A 17,342-nucleotide genomic window follows, 5' to 3' on the forward strand; every position below is an offset into this window, starting at 1 on the left:
ACACCAAGACACCACAGTGAATGTTTACAGTGGACACAAGACCATGTGACGTAAGCAGTGCAACAATGGTCTACCCTCCATGTTCCTGTGGCATTTTTCTGATGGACATATGTGAAGAAAATTAAGATTAAAATTGTATTTTTTTAATTCAAATTGTGGTGAATCAGGAGTACATGAAAAAACTGCTGTTGGAAAGAGTTTATTTGTTACATAAAAAATCTAGTGGGTGGGCTACAGGCTCCCTGCTCCGCTCCATTCAGATGCATCCATTTGCAAATAGATCCATGTACGCCTTTGTTTTCCTCGTCTGAGCTCAAAACAGTAAGGCTGGATAGCTCCAATATTGATCATTTTTGTTGCACTGGTAATTTTAGGTTGGGGGTGTGGGAGGCTGTCAGCTAGCTGTAAACTGAGAACTCTCAGCAACGGGAAGGGGAGGCCAGGTTGCTCCGTCCAAACAGTCCTGCCCACAACTCTGAGGTCATTTTCTGATGAATTACTGCTGCTCTGCACAGAATGTTCTAGAAAACCAGTTTATTTTATTTCATTTTGCCCAAAAAAATGGCATCATAATTAAAAGACCACTGGGAATGCTTTAACAAAAGATTAAAAGATGATTGGAGTGGGAGTTTAAGAGAAAACCTTTTCTTGCCTTAATGACAGTTTTATAAAATCCTCAGTCAGATAAAATGTTTTTTTTTTTCATTTGTTCAATCCATCAATCTGGTATTTTGAATATTTTTTGTTACTTTGAGAGCTGGTGCATGAATTGAAAAAAAAAACACGTAGTAAAACATACTTTAATTTGAAAACTTATATTAGATTACAGAAAAGGTATTTGGAAGAGTCAGTACATGTGTTGCTCAGTTTTAAAAGGGAGATCTTTGAAGTGAATACACAAAGATCTATACAACCACTCATTTTTGTTACATCAATAATTTTCAAGGTCTATCTTTACCACTGGCCTCTAATACTATAAGCTACAATCGTCATAGGATTTATATACGCAATTAAGAAAACAAAGCTTATTTACCTATCAGGAGCCTGGGTCATGACAGACGATAACTTGCTGTTGCCTTTTTTTGTAAACACTACAGAGACGATAACAACAGGGCGGTGATAAAGAATTCCTCAACTCCAGAATACAAAACAAAAAAACCTAGCAAAATAAAATAAAAAGAAAATGGGGAAGCAGCTGCCTACAGAACCGAAGGAAGCCAACCCAGAATAATGGGGATCAAAAACAAACAAACAAAAAAGAACTATTTGAAATCATTGCCCAGAACACAAAAACAAAAAAGTATCTACACATGTGATGGAGCCCCATCAATGGACGCCATGGAAACAGCCTCCGGCCATTCAGAATCCATGGTATGGCAAGAACAGAAGACGCAGAGGAACACTGATTATAATGTCTGTCTGCCAAAGTAAATGCAAAATAATAATTCAGTTCACACATTTTACATTCTCCAACAGCAGGATGATGTAGAGAGGCGTTCAGGAGGGATGGCTTATTGAAAAGTGGGTTAGACATACAGAACAATGGAAACAACAGCAACGGGTGTAAAAAGCACCTCTGTTCTTTCAATTTTCATCTACACCCCTGAGAGAGCCAAGCAGAAACACAGGCAGGGTCACGGGGAGGGGGGTGTTCGAGAAGCACACAGGAAGGAGAACAACTCCCACAGGGACTCTGGTTCAAAAGGCTGTGCTTGTTGGAGAGGGGAAGGGGAGGGGGGTTAGGTTAGTCTTCGTCATCGTTCTCGTCATACTCCTCGTCGTCGTCGTCGTCGCCCATGTAAGACACCGGGGTCTCCACACGGGAGCCGCTGTAGTGAGAGTCGTTGGAGCTGGAGGCCATGGTGCCGTCGGTGCAGCCGTCACTGCAGCAGGAAAAGAGACAAGCTGAAATGAGGGAGGGAGGGTGGGGCAAAAGATCTGCTTCCTGTCACAAATGATCAATCAAGAGCTCAAACCTGCTGGCAGGGTAACGCGCTCCGTTGGCAGAGGACCCCCCAGTGATGTACACGTTACTGATGGGGCCTTTGGCCATCTCTGGGTGAAGGAAAGAAAATGTGGACGTCAAGTTCAAAGACTCCCACCTTTTCCAACTGTGATAGCCGTTACCAACATTAATAAAGGCATCCTTGATAACTGGCTTTATTTTTTACTTAATGTGGTCTTTGATCATTCAAAATAAGTCACATTTTAAAGAGAAAAATGTTATTTATTGTGAAAATTTCCTGTCAATTGGTATGATTGCGGTTGAGAATATGGTTTAACTAGTTAGCTACCTCGATATATTGCAGTTTTTCTGTGTAATTTTATATACTTTGTGTTTACAAAGCACACTGTGTTCTGGGTCCTAATTGGCTGTTGTCAATCAATCTTCTCCATGCTGTATCTCATGTGCCAAATGTGTTCAGCTTGCAAGATTGACATAAATCTTCAATCTCGTTCAGATTTTTGTTTTCACTCTATAGCACACGGTTTGTATTTCTATGAAGGTTTGAACGGTGAAAATGGTAAGCCTGAGAAATGTGTGTGTAGTGAGGAGTCTAGATTAATTGTAAAAAATTATAGAACTACTAGGCGGATTCAATCTAAAGCAGATTATTTTTAGAATGCAACTCCCGGAATAAAGGAGGTACAGCAGTATAAGACTACTCTAAATAAATAAGTAGACTCCACTTTTGTTTCCTTCAACACACAAAGAAGAAGCACACAAGTGAGCGTCAGATCTGTAAGTACAGAACATTCAAACAATGCAAAACAGAAAAGTTTTGTTAAAATGAAAAAAGGTAGAACCTATCATTGGATAAGTGGACTTCCATGTAACATGGGTAGATACCAAACCCAAAATATGTACTGTATATTTTGGAGCATAATGCGCTTGTATAATCCTTTGATTTTCTCATTGAAAAAAAAAATACAAGTTCGACTTTGCGCCCCGTTTGCTTTAGTACGACAGTTTGCCAAACCACTTGATGGATTGTTGGAGCATTATGGGTATTGTAGTCAGGAACGTGGTGCAGTGTATGTACTGTGCTTCTACAAAATGATCTTAAAAAGCAAGAGTATCATTTTAAATTTGATGCATTACAACCGAACAATGTTGAGAGTTTGCCTTCTGTGGTGTTGCTCTCTCTCTCCAAAAGATGACTATTGCTGATAATAGGGGCAGAGATGAAAACAATTTACTAAAAAAAATAAAACTTCCCATAAACCCCTCTGACTGGTGGTGTACCTCTTGGCCCCTGTAGGCCTCTGGGTATTGCAGTCCCCTAAGTTTCATAAAAGGGGGTTCATAAAATGTTTTTGAGGGCTTTCTTTAGCTCAGCTCTTCTTACAACCCTCTTATCTTCCTACACCTGTCTGTACTAAGAAACTGTGTCCCGAGCTCCCATCATGTGTTGTGACTTCTTTCTGGTTTCCTCAGACTTTGCTCAGGGCTCATGACGTTGCACATCAAGCAGGAGCACAGAGAGCCGTCCCAAAAAGTCCAGATAAGTTCAGGCTTGACTTGCCTCAATTTCAAACAGGTTTAAAGGTACAGGGTGCACAAAGGAACAGAGACTGCTGACATGTCACTCCTACAGCTCTGTCTAATAAAAATCTGTTAATGTTGAACATTTCTGCCCAGTGAGGGTTTTTTCATCCTGGGTAAGGATAGCCTCTAAGGAACAGGTTAATATTTTATGCTCTGGTTTTACTTTGCCTGTTGCCTCACTTGTCCATTCTGGAGCCATTTTTACAACTGCTTCAACAAAGCATTTCATGTTTGAAGTTTCAAAAAAGCTTTAAAGTTAAGGTGACGTCTTCTGTCTGAAAGTCTGTCTGCTTGTGTTAGAATTAACATTTCTTTGGAGACATAATGCTTGATGCTTCAGGAATGTGTTGGACAAACTAGGAGTGTGACGATAACCGCATCACTGCATTATGGTTTTTTTTAAAGTTCTGCATATGGTGCATGATTGGAACATAAGCACATTAAACACATTCATCTTTGCTGATAATTTACTTTTTCTGCTACTCCTGTGTTCAGACTTCAATGGTTTCTGGGGGAAACCTTTTATTGCAGTTCTCCTTCACTCCCTCTTGCGCTGCACGCACTCCCTCTTATATACACACGCGGGTTTCAGCAGCACATACACATCCTCATTCTACAACAGAAATTTCCATCTCGCGAGGACATACGACAAATTTACTGCGTTCTACTTATTCATTTCCATTGTATTAATTTTCATTACAAGCTGCATGCGTTCTTGAGTGCGCAACGGCTTTTGTGTTGGGGGGGTGGGGGGCGCAAGAGTCCCCATCACAGCTATACTCCAGAGTGGTTTAATAAAGAATCAGTCACTGTTATTCTGGGGGGAAACTTTTATTACTGTTCTCCTTCACTCTGTAACACTAAACACGAATGCGCACTGTTAGAGTGCGATTAATATCACTACATGTTTTGTTTGGGAACTATTTTGTGCAGCGCAAAGTTACGTGCCTGTATAAACAAAGCCGGAGCCTCCTGCCCCGTGTTCTTCATGGGTGTCAGGCTTCATGGCTACTGGAAAGGTGACAAAGTGTCTGCAGTCTTGTTTATTACTGGGCAATATATAATATTCTGAGAAGATGTCTGTACCAGAGAGCACAGGTGAAGGCTTGCATGCAGCTCCAGAGTGGTCCACTGCAGAAGAATCAACACTCACCCCCAACACACTTGTACCCGTTCAATCTACAACACCTTTATAGTTAGTTCTATAGTTAGACAGGTCTTAGTTACTGTTATTTGTTATTAAAGAATACTGGGTTGTAATTGTATTCATTTTTGATGCTGCCACCGGGGGATTATATGTGTTTTTTTTGGGTAGTTGGTTGGTTAACCGCGACACCACGCCGTCATTTGTGATCAAAAATCCCACACAGTCACAGCTCTAGGACAAACACTGTCCCTTTCGGCCTCTAGTGGCAGATGCTGGCACTCACCTATAACATAAGGCTCAAGCGCTTTGGGCACCAGGCTACGAGCAACCTTCAGGTCCTCTGGAGAACATTTTCCCACTTCCAAGCCGCAGGCCATGCCCATACGCTTCAGCACCTCGATATCATCATGGATCTCAAACATGCTGTCGAAATTGAACAAATACTCGAACCTGCGGACGAGGGAGAACAAAAACATCAGAAGGGTGAAACATCCACAGAACTCAGGTGACATGTGACACAAGCTTTAGTGGATTGGAACGATCCATCGAAGCGTGTCTGGGATCAACACTTTGACCTCCATAAATATTTGTAATGTGACTGATGAAGTCAGTAAAAGCAGGAGTTGCACAATAGCTGAAAAGTAAAAACTGTTTTGCTTTAAAATGGGGGGGGGGGGGGGGGGGGCATTTTTTTATGCAGTTCACCGTTTTCAAAGAGTTGATATACCATCAAAAAAATCTCTAAGATAAAATGAAGGGCTGCAAAGACGCTTTATATTACTAAATCTGCCTTTATCTTCATCTGCCTTTAGCCAACTACAGCAAAGAATAAAATAAAATTTAAAAAAAAAAAAATCAACATTTTCAGTCCCAGAGAAGGGAGGGTTGCTTACATTAAGACAGTAATGCTTTAAAAAAAAACCAACAGTTGATCTCCAACTCTGAGCTCAATTCAACAACGAAGAAAAGTTCTTCAGCCGGAGACATTAATACACGTGTAATGTTGTGCTTGTCCGACTCCGTCTTCACGTCGTCAAACACTTGGAGGCCTTGCAACTGCTGAGTCACTACAAAGCAAACCTGTTTACGCTCTTCATTTAGACCCCCAGTGTCATAGGGTAGCAAACACACAAGTGTGTACATGTGGGCCTCCCAGCTTGTTCTCCTCCTCTTTAAAACTGCTGGACTGAAACCACAGCGAGACGGCAGCACAGGGCACTAGGGATGGGTACTGTCTGAACAACAAACCAGTACTTTTGAAACTGTTCAGGACCCTTAACTGAGCTCCAACCAGTTCTTCAGGTCAGTTTACCAGCGTTCTGCTGCCACTGGCGGCAACCTTCCAGAGGCAATGTGTATTGCCCCAGGACAAGACGACATATAGGTGGGCAAGGTGGGAATCGAACCCGCAATATTCCGATCAGAGGTCGACTAACCCTTCACCATGGCTGCCCCTCACGCGACATGGTGAAGGAGAGTTATTTTTTAAATAACAATAAATGTTTCTTTGGGGACTTATTTGAGTTAATGAAAAATGGTGCAGCCATGTCTTTGAGCAGCAGGAGTCGCCCTGCTGCTTCATCGTCGCGGTGATCAAAAATCCCATACCGTCACCGCTCTAGTTTGGCTCCAAAATGGTGCCGTCTCCATCACGACAAAATGGTGACTGAATTGACTTAATTTTGTTGGCGCCATAAGGGTGACATCTGTCCCTGTGAATGGAATTAATCCATCTGTCAATGGATGGAATTAATAAGCTTTAACCTTTCAGTCCCAGACTTTTACCTTATGTTCTGTTAACCTAAACTTAAACATTTCTCTAATGCAAACATAACATTTCATTTCAAGCCAAGTGGCAACACTAATATCAAAAGCACAGACAGATTTTAGAAAGAAATCGTTGCCATTTCTAACAGGTTCTGGGATTGATGTTTATTTTAAACTTCACTTTCAAATGTTTAAGAGAAATAGATTTTTATGACTTGTTTCCATTGCTCATAAACAGACCAGATAACCACATACTTGTCATTGGAGATGCTGCAGTCAATGACCGTCTTCTTGCTGGTGTTGACGATGATAAAAGGAAGGTGGATGATTGAATTAGGGGGTGGGGGTCTGTTTGCTTGCTGCTCCGACTGTCTGTTCCTCTGAACAAGGTTCTTAAAAGCTATTTGCTGCAAAAACAACAAAACTTATTAAGTTAGAAGCGGCACAAAAGAGGAAGATTGCATTTTGACTTTAGACAGCTTTTATGTAAAGGGAATAAATAAAACATAACTAATAAAAATATTCTTTAAGCTGTGAAGTTCTAAAAGCTAGAAAGGCAAAAGGCTTTTGAATTTCATGGCTTTGGCGTTCTTGAGCTCCACAGACCTCTCAGCCTCTCTAGCATAAGAGCTGCAGAGGACATATATGCAGAAATCAGACAAACACAGACATACAGGTCATCGACCTCTACCTGCAGAATAAGCTCCTGAAGCTGTGACTGTTTCTGCTTAATCCTCTCCAACCGCCTTTGTCTCTCCACCTACAAAAGTAGCGACCGAGAGTTGCATCAGAGGAAAAAAGCCAGAATTGGCACACATGTTTAGACCAACCCTCACAATCGTCCTCACCTCTAAATTTTGACACTCTTGCGCTGAGTTGGTGGGCAAACCAATCCACTTGATTTCCTTTTTCTCTTTTGAGATGATGTTCATGGCCATGAGCACGTTCAGTGCATCATAAACACGCCGCCGAATATTCTTTTGGTCGTATACATGCTAGGAAAAAAAAAGGATTTAAAAGATCATTTAAATGAAAGTGTTTTTTTGTTGTTGCGGGTTTGCACCGCCTCAGCCTTTACCGAGTCATTGGGTGACATGTGGTTGTCTGCGGAGCTGAACTCAGCAACTAGTTCATCTGCCACTTCATTGTAGGTAGTTACTCCTTTCTTCTGCACTTTCTCACACACTTTCATGGAGAAATGCCTCAAGCCTTTTCCGTTTTTCTCTCCTTTCTTACCACGCTTTCTGCAAAGGAAGCATCAAAGCACGCTTCAACATTTACAGCAAACAACTTTCAAAGTAATCACATTACTTTAAGATACATTTGGAATGCATTATTTTATCAGGAATGACTGGCTAAGCTAAAGGCATTTGAGGACTTACCCTGATGACCAAGGAGAGGCATCTGCTGTTTGAGTCTGAGTGAGGAACTGGGAGCTGGGTGTGTGTGGACTGTTCACCAAGATCGTGTTTGATACTGATGGTCTCTGGGGCGTTCCAATCACCTATGAAAACAAGAAGATGACGGAACATTAAAGACTCAACGTGACCTTGTGAGGACTTTAAATTAAAGCCCCACTCTAATGAATATGGTGTTGTTGATTTTTTCTAGCATGTTCTTGTGGCATTTTTCTGATGGAGGACATACAAAAAAGAAAATTGATCTCATAATTGCATTTCTGAGTATTTTTCTAATCAAGTCATTGTAAATCAGGTGTTAGAAAAAGAGCTAATTTGTGTCATAGACAATACAACAGGTGGGCCACAAGCTTTCTGCTCTGCTCCATTCTGATGCATCCACTTGTAGACCAACGGATCCATGACCGTCTTTGTTTTCCTCGTCTGAGCTGGAATCTGGATCTAAACTGTACGACTGGACAGCTCCAGTTTTGCTCACCATTTTTGTTGCACTGACTATTTCAAAATGAGGTTGTGAGGCGCAGTAAGCTAGCAGCAGGGCATTTAAACAGATGGGTGATGGGAAGTGGGGGTGGAGTTGAATTTCTAATGAACAAATGCCGTTATGCAGAAACTGTCCTAGAAAACGACACAGGTATTGTGATGTGTCAAAAAAAACGGCATAATCATAATGAAAAGGCCACTGGCGAAGTTTTTACAATAGATCAAGTAACGATCAGAGTTTGACTTTAACATGAGCTCATCTCTGAATTGATGCAAAATGGTGAAATCTTAATCTTCTTTTTTTTATTAAATACTAAAAATTTGCTTTAATAATAAGAGCTAGAGAACCCTGAAAGGGCGCCTGATGTTAAGCTTTGTCCTTATTGGAACAGGCTGCATAGAGCTAAATACTCTAGATGTTATATTCATAGCAGGACTGTTATGCAACAGCTTACATGTGCTGGAAGGAACAGTCACTAACTCATCTGGGATGGAACAGATAATCAAACTTAGTTTACAGTTCAAATAGTTAGAAATGTAATGAATTAAGCATTTTATGTGTGCTACAGTAATGTTGCAAAGGAGAGTTTGTAACATTTTGGCTGAAATTCAACTGTAGTTTCCTAACAACTCACATTAACGTTTAGATGGTTTGTCTTGGTCTGACACTTCACTTTTTTTCTTCAATCTGCTGCTTTTTCATTTTAAAAATCGCTAACTCATCTTGCTTTTTTACTTAACCATTGTGCTATCTCCTAGGCACTTTAACGTTGGGAGTTGGGTCATCTAGACCCACTACACAGTGCTCTGAACCTTTTTTCTTCAATGATTTGTGATCTTCACTGGTGTCCATGGATTACATGAAATCTTTCCATCTTTATCCACCTTTTTTATGGTAGGAATAACACATCAATGTAAGGGTGGGGTCATCTAAGATAGCACAAGGGTTAACCAAAAGGGCAAAGGTTTCAGAAAAGTCCAAGACACCTTTGAGTCTGATTTTACCAGCTGAACAAGTAAAATATTTTAGTACCATCACGAGTCTCACAGGAAATTTTAACAAATGTGATCTGAAATTATTTTGGTGTGAAAATAATCTTAAATACGGAAATAAATTGTGTTAAGAAAATGTCAAACATCTATTTTTGGAAGTTTAGGAATATTTAAATTGAGATTGAGCAGCTGGAAATGTTTCGTTTGCATCCAGAATGAACTTTAGACCCACAAACTCAAGACTTTCTAATGTCCTCTAAAACTAAACCAAAGTGTAAAGGCTAGCTTAGGATGTCATCTATTGGACAATAATTGTTTTTATTGTAATAAACACTTAAAAATGAATTTCACAGCTCATCCAGTCCGAACTGTGTTTAAACTCGGACTGGCAGCAGAGCAAATCTGAAATCGGTTACACTTGACTTTCTTGATCAATCTAAATAAAACTGCATACTGCTGTGTAAACATTTATCTTGCCCTTTTTAATGCATAGGAACATTCGAAAAGGAGCAGGGGATTTAGAGGTGCAGCATATAGGATCGGTGTTATTGCAGCACAGAAATATTTTCCAGAGTAAAAGCTGCTCTAAGAATATTAGAGTTTGTATAGAGACTTGTTTATGGCCTTTATGGTTTTCCCATACTTGCTAGAACATAAGAAGGCGAGGTTATGACAGAAAATGCCTTATATGTGCACTTCTATAATGCAACATGAGACCTCCAGAGGATAGGTGATCTATTCCTTCACTAAGGTGATATGTAAGCTGATTTCCGTTGTGTATACATTGCTTGTACATAATGAGATGATGGGTGTAATCCTGCTGACTGAAGAGTTGATAAGCTTAGGATCAACTGCCTCCACCTACCCACTGCCCGGTCACCTCACAATGATAATGGAGGGGGCTTACAATACGAAAAGACAGAGCAGACGAGAGCAACAGGAGGAAACGTGCACAATAGCATGCAGGTCATCCGTAACACTAAAACCCTCTTTTTCTGGTTGACACTTCCTTGGAGGAGTGAATTAGGACAAATGGGATCTTACCATGTGTGGCACGTGTTGCACATGTGCTGCAACATTCACATTTGAAGGCCCAAGTGTTTTGGGTAGTAGCTGTTTGGCCACAGGCGCAGCTGCTGGCTGGACAGCAACCAAGGATAGGATGCCTTAAAGACAAAAGGAGGACAGTAAGAAAAGGAGCTCCTGAATTAACCTCCATTGGCCCCTGTCGTCCGCGCTCGAAGGCCTAGAGCGGGTTATGCATTCGATGGTCAAAATAAATGTTTAAAGACCCACTCCGATGTTTTTCACGTGTCCATGTGACATTTTTTCTGATAAAGTGAACATTTATTTAAAAAACTTAAGAGTAAAATTGCATTTCTGAATATTTGCGCTGGGCAGGCCACAAGCTCCCTGCTCTGATGCTCATTCTGATTCATCCACTTGCAGACAAATAGATCCACGTATGTTTTTGTTTTTCTCATCTGAGCTGGAATCTGGCTCAAAACTATACAACTGGAGATAGCTCCAGTATTATAAAATGTTTTATTGCGTCAGTAATGCTAAGTTTGAGGTGTGAGCGGCTGTAAGCTAGCGGGAGAGCGTGTAAACAGATGGGTGATTGGAAGTGGGCAGGCTTGCTCCGCACCAACACTCTTAGGAGGCAGATTTCTGATCAACTGTGGCTCTGCAAACACTATTACCTAGAAAATGACAGATTTTGAGGATTTGGGCTAAAGAAAGCATAATCATAAGTAAATGGCCACGGGGATTACTTTGAAAACAGATTTAAAGGCGATTGGAGCGATCTTTTGGAAATACCCAATGAAGTATCACGAATCGGACTAGGACTTTATCCACACATTAAGTGTTTTTGAACACATTTATTTTTAAGTGTATGCATATTATAACTAGTAAAAAAAAAAAAAACACACCTTTACTGGGGCTCAAATTCTGATCAATGAAAACCTTCAGTTCTCCATTCGTTTCAATCAGACCAGCCTGAAAAACATAAATCAATGTTAAAACACTCAAGAACATGAAAGTTATTATTACAAATTTTAGGCAAGACTCAAGTACATATGAGCAACAACAGTTGCAGCAAGTGCTTTTCTTTTACACCTACTAAGTTGCATTTAAACTGCAGTCATTTCCATCCATGCTTTTAGTAACTTACATCTTTAGCCATGATCCAAAAGGACCGGGACAGGTATTGTTTCAAGTTAGCAAGACCTTCCTCTGCCAGGCACTATTCAAACTCCTGTAGACAAAAGGGGGGAAATGAAGTTACACGTATTTCTGTTTGAACCTAAGAAATGTTTTGGCCAATTATTTAGGCTCAGCTCAGCTATAATTTACGCTATTTGGGGTTAAATTCATGTCTTAAACAGGGCCCATTTAAGTTGCTGGACCAGAGCACACTGTGTGGAAAGCTAACCACATCACTATGTTAGCTACTCTCCTCCTCCACTACAACAAAGCTAACAGAATTATGAAGCACTTTGTACGAATCGAAACTTCCAGAAACTTTCAAGCCCGTTGGGTTTCGGACTGTGTGCGCAGAAAACCATAAAAAGTCATCCCTGGATGCTCCCAACTTTTACAGCGCTAAGTGTGCCCGAGGCCTACTTCAGGTACCAAGCACGTCCGGAGGAGAGGCATCGTCCAACTTCTGCTACAGGTCACACAAACACCCGAACTTTCCCCCAACCGGACCGGAACTGCTCACCGGGCTTCTCTAGCACCACAGTGTGAATTCAGAGAAGACCCCCGTGCTGGAAAACCAGTAGGTTCGCGACTAATGATGCCAGCAATTAACTCTTGGTGAATGCAGCTAGCGCCCCAATGCTAACAGCTAGCGATGGGTCCAGCTAGCCTGCTAGTTAGCTCCTGCACGTTTCTACACGATTCACATTTAACTCACGGATTAATCCCTCCGTGGTGCAAATTATTTCAACATCTAAAAAGGATTTAACGCCCTTTAAGTGAATGCGCGTTTCACACGGTGGGTTCGTGAATAATATAACAGACCTGTGCACTTACGAGTGCACTCTCTTTTCTCTTCGAGGATTGTTGTTATTGGCATTTGAGAATGGAGGAAGAGGAGGTCTAAATCCTGATTAAACAGGAAACAAAATAAGCGATGTCGAGTTACTTTCGAATTATATTTAAGATTACTTTAGGTTCTAAGTATTGTTTTCAACGTGGGTCTATGGCTCTTAAGTCAACTATAAATTAATGTCCTCATTTTTTTTGGCGCAATCGTGGTTTATGATGCCAAGGTTTGTCAGTTGCTTGACTGTGGCAGCTGTGCCCTTGTTTCTGACAACCCTTCATTCATCAGGCAAAGTTGAAACTAGACACAAGTGAAATACTTCATAAAAATCTGTCACAACAGAACAGTATATAAATAATATTTGAGTTTCAGCTTGTAATCCATTCTAAAGCAAAGATGTATTTCTGTTGTGGCATTAATATGCAATACGTACTAGAGTAAACAGTGTGACTAGAAAATTCATTTTATTTTTTAAATGAGTTAAAAGTAGGATGTTACGCTACTTTTAAAAAGTTAGCATTGTGTCAAACTTTTCAAGTGGATAAACAAACAATCCTAACTAATCAATAAGGAGCTTTCCTCCGAAGTGAGTTAAGCAAAACAACAACAAAGTTTAATTGTATTGAATGTTTTAAATTAATACAATGAGTAAAATTAATAACAGTTGAGTAAAAATGTAGTTTCCCCTGAAGCCTAAACGTACACTGAGGACTACAATGAATACGCGAATACACAAATAAACAACACTGGAGTTTGATCCAAAACGACAAAAGTACCCTGAACATCGACGGAACCGAATAAAGTTTGTACTTCATTCGGCACTCTGATAGCTATTAAGGGGTAATTTTCTCCTATTTGTGATTGCTGTTGATATTCGACGCTTTTGTTAGCTAGAAGGCTAGCGGACATGCTAACCCCCAGCTGTCATCTACACTTTCAGTATGAGGTGCACGTTCGTCGGGGTTAGCTCCGTGTTTCTTAGCAGTGTGTTTTCGTGACATTTATTACGCCAAACCTTTTTAAAACATGTGCACAAAACTGAAAGTTCTTACTTGAGGCGCCGAGCCACAATTCAATAAATGCAGCTTACCGGTGCGCCTTCAAGTTAGCAGTTCGTTACCTGGCCTTTTCACTCCCTTTCAGCTAGCCGTTCAGCGGAGCAGCGACTCTAACAATCTGATCTTGGCGGTGTCTCACTTTAGCGGCGTCTGATTGGACAGCAGGAACGAGACGAAACCATTGAATGTTACTACAGTCAATGGACGAAACCAAGTGGAGTAGGGGTTCAAAATCTCTTGGGGTTGTTGAACACTATCCAACTTCAGGAAAACACGTAGCGCCATCTGCTGGACTGGAATGACATGAAACTACAAGCATGACTAGTTATTGGATTCTTATTTTACTGGATTTAATTATCCTTTTAATTATTTAAGTATGTGAATGAAAGGCATCTAAAGTAAAACTCTCCCTCATATAACCTAAAAAAAATAAGACGAGCCTTGCATTACAAAACTCTGTTTATTCTGTCTTGCTATGGTTTGTTCTTCTATATTTGTTTTCTGGCTGCAATTACTGGATTATTTTTGCTGCTTTACTGTGTTAAGCAATCTTTTGTAATGCTCAACCATTCATCAATAAAAATAAATAAATAGAAAAAGGTTAACTCATGGCACTTCTGAACCCTTAATTTTTTGCAATTTGAACAATGAAACTTTGGAACATAAACTTTTATGAACACATACATAGGTTTTCTGGATAAACATTAGACGTTAAATTAGACGTCAAATTAAGTTTACATTCCCCCTATATGTGCTATAGTTGGATTGACTAGATAATTCATTGACAAATACTATTAATATTATTTTATTACTCAATAAATATCACGCTCATTGAAATAAATGGAGAAGCAGCAAACCCTCCTTGTCATGTTGTAAATAAATGAATTCAAAATATATTACCGATCATTAAAACTTCCAAAAAGAATCAATCCACAAATATCTGCTTGTTATTTTTTTTAGTTTCCTTGTATAATTTTTTTGTCTCCATTTTACAATCCTATGTGAGAGATTGTACATTACAGTGTGTTGTTGATTTATTCAATAAAAAAAAAAATTGGCACTTCAGAAAGTAACAAAGACCTTTGAAAGATGACAGCTGAAATGCATAGTTTGAAAATTAGTAAACATTAATGTATGTGTTTGTGCATGTGTGAATGTATGTGTACCTGTATGATTGTGTATATATATAAATTATATGTATTCAGAAGTAAATCAATTGAATGTTTTTTTTTGTTTGTTTGTTTTTTTGATGGGCTTCGACAAGCAGAATGCTTCAGCCCAGACTCCTTGGGTTAATAAAGATTACCGGTGTTGTTTAAATTAATTACACCAATTATTATTTTTCATTCCCAGGTGTTAACGATAAACCAGGAGGACACATAATTGAAAAAAGGTGAGGACTGTTACAGTTTACTTTTTTTTTTTTTTTTGTCTGACTCCAAATCCCAGCACTCACCTTTGGCATTTATTGCATTAGGCGTGATAATAAAGGCATTCTATTCTATTCTATTCTATATCTACAAACACTGCCAAGTTAAGAATTTAATGCAGTCATAATTAATTTGATAGTTTTCTATCTGCAGTGGTGTGTCTATTTGGCATAGTTCTCTCCAACTGCATTTTTGGAGGTTTGGTGTCGGAATTTTTGTCCTATAATCAAAGTAAATTCCTAGCTGGTGAAGAGTTTAGCAATGCTGAGTTTATTGGGTGATACAGAAAATAGTGCTTTCTTTAAACTCTGTTGCGAGCTGAACATTTATAACTATGTCTTAGGCCATCTTGTTATAGTAATTTCATGTTACAGCCTACATAGCGACATGGTCAGAAGTCAAACATTTTCACTAGAAAATAAAATAAAATCATGAGCAATGACAGAAATTTTCTTAGTGGTGTAGTTTCCATCATCAAAGACATCTTTTTTCAAAGAATGTTTGCTAGATTTTAGTTGATGATCTATCATCTTCTTCTTAATGTTCCAGTTCCTCTTGAAAAAGTAAAAACATGTTATTTTTGTGATTGTTTTAAATAATTGAAAATGTTCTTCTCTAAAATATATAAGGGGGTAAGACCCACAGCATGCAGGTCACTAAGCAACAAGATTTAGGAATTTGGCATTTTATTACAATGAAAAGCAATGTGTTTCTTTGTTTATTTCTTTTTTTTTACTCCATTGTTCATTCTTTTTTGACACACACACACACAGACACACATGATGCGTTTACTGTATACGAACATTAACATGATGTGTTTCAAGAACTACTGAAACACATCTCAAATAAATCTTCTGCATTGGGGCAGAAGCGGGACATGAAGTCACCTGTGCTGATGTGATCCACGCTGGTCTCCAGAGCCAACAGGATCAGCTTGAAACACCTACCAATGTATTTCTTTGAGGTCCTGAGACAGCACACATCTCCCTGAAGGTTCTGGGGGACTCCTTCCTGTCTGCAGGCGATGTGAAGGCAGGCGGATGCGATGGCGACGTTGGCGCGCCCCTTCAAGCTCTTCTGCTCACAAAATTGGTGGAATAAGTTGTTGGTTTTGTCTGCGATGTTCCTAGGGAAGTTTACAAAAATGTTCATTTAAATACATGAAAAAAATGTTAAATGTCTGAAGGACTCGAACAAATAGGTAGAAAAACAAAAAAAGAAAGTTTTTAGTAAACATTACATTCTATTAAACATCTTGAAATTGCCACGAATTGGTGTTACACTGTTACAGTTCATTACAGAGGAGCTTCATTCTGCATCTTGCGCATCAAACAAACTGCGGCAGCATGGAGTAAAGAAAGCTGCACATTCACAGATAGGTTATCAAGGGCTCACTGTGTGCTGAGTTATTAAAACTTGTTTATGGGTGGACTCATTTCTTTATAAGATAAAACCGAGCTTGGTTCTTCGTCTGCTGAACTCAGATAATTCTGTTTTCTCGTGAAAGAATCTCTAACATACTAAATAGTCCATAAATAGCTTTAGCCCTCACTGTACACCTAAAAATAAGTTATATTGTGTTATATTATATTTAGTAATATTATATTATATTAGTAATATTATAATAGCTGATGAAATTATTTTTATGAATGGATTGAATGGATGAAAAAGAACATTTTGTTGAATATTCATATCTATTTGATACTGTTGTGATCTAATATTTTGTGCTAATTCTTCGCTTGTTGAGAGTTTTTAGAGGTTCCAAAGTTAGAACTTGTTGGTCATTCTTTGGTTATCAGGCTTCTGTCCTCTAGCTCCAGTTACCACTTAAAGTTTGGTGTCAGACAAACCTTTTTTATCTTTATCATTAGGCTAAAACTGTTCTGTTTGATAAAGATGGTGAAGCTCTGTGTAGTCACACAGGCTCATTTTAAAACACACAAAACAGTTTCATAAATATTTTTGAAAATGTTCTTTTAAATGACTTACATTCCTGGTTTGGCACTTTTGTTTCTCTTCTCTTCTGTCCTTTCAGAATAACACCTGAAGATGGGTGATTGACCTTCACTGGTTCTGCTGGAATGTCCCCAAATTAAACAGAAGCCCTTTTTTCTTGTGTTATCAGCTAATCCTTGTATAATCAAAATAGGAGAAAAGCAAACGACAGGGAGTGTGAACTAGACTTGTGAATAATACCTTTCTACTTGGCTCTCAGCATTAAAGATAATATTAATAATAATATTTTAATAATAATTAAAATAATAATTATAATATAAAATAATAATTATAATAATAATTTAATAATAATGTTTTGTTGTTTTGTTTTTTTTTGCATTTCTTTCGTAGACGACTGACATGTTTTTTATTCTTGTTAACATCCTAGGCACTTTAACGTTGGGAGTTGGGTCAAGCAGACCCACTTGACAGTGTGTTGAACCTTT

At 39.1% G+C, this 17,342-nt stretch overlaps 1 protein-coding gene across 6 annotated transcripts; it reads right to left on the reverse strand.

The window, feature by feature from the left end:
- Window positions 1-784: 784 nt before the first annotated feature.
- On the reverse strand, window positions 785-16,246 carry tfdp1 (transcription factor Dp-1). Of its 6 annotated transcripts, XM_011489381.3 has the most exons (13): window positions 16,142-16,246; window positions 15,849-16,027; window positions 11,535-11,618; window positions 11,293-11,359; window positions 10,403-10,524; window positions 7,847-7,968; window positions 7,543-7,708; window positions 7,313-7,459; window positions 7,156-7,224; window positions 6,720-6,871; window positions 4,981-5,147; window positions 1,977-2,055; window positions 1,734-1,883 (listed from the first exon to the last, which is right to left on the reverse strand). In XM_011489381.3, the coding sequence occupies exons 3-13, from the start codon at window positions 11,544-11,546 to the stop codon at window positions 1,745-1,747; spliced, it is 1,242 nt and encodes a 413-aa protein (XP_011487683.1). In that variant the 5' UTR covers window positions 11,547-11,618; window positions 15,849-16,027; window positions 16,142-16,246; the 3' UTR covers window positions 1,734-1,744. The 6 variants fall into 6 exon arrangements, with proteins under 6 accessions (XP_004081539.1, XP_011487683.1, XP_011487685.1 ...); XM_004081491.4 differs by lacking the exons at window positions 15,849-16,027; window positions 16,142-16,246 and adding an exon at window positions 12,401-12,528 and having other exon boundaries at window positions 785-1,883; XM_011489383.3 differs by lacking the exons at window positions 15,849-16,027; window positions 16,142-16,246 and adding an exon at window positions 13,534-13,666.
- Window positions 16,247-17,342: the final 1,096 nt, after the last annotated feature.

The sequence above is a fragment of the Oryzias latipes genome, chromosome 21 (genome assembly GCF_002234675.1).
Source record: "Oryzias latipes chromosome 21, ASM223467v1".
NCBI lineage: Eukaryota > Metazoa > Chordata > Actinopteri > Beloniformes > Adrianichthyidae > Oryzias > Oryzias latipes.

Bases quoted from the DNA above. Each gene is read 5' to 3' on its own strand.
- tfdp1 (XM_004081491.4), bottom strand. The intron at 7,225-7,312 runs GTGAGGACGATT...CTACTTTTGTAG, and splicing joins AAGAGTGTCAAAATTTAGAG to GTGGAGAGACAAAGGCGGTT. The intron at 1,884-1,976 runs GTTTGAGCTCTT...TTCCTGCTGCAG, and splicing joins GCGCGTTACCCTGCCAGCAG to TGACGGCTGCACCGACGGCA.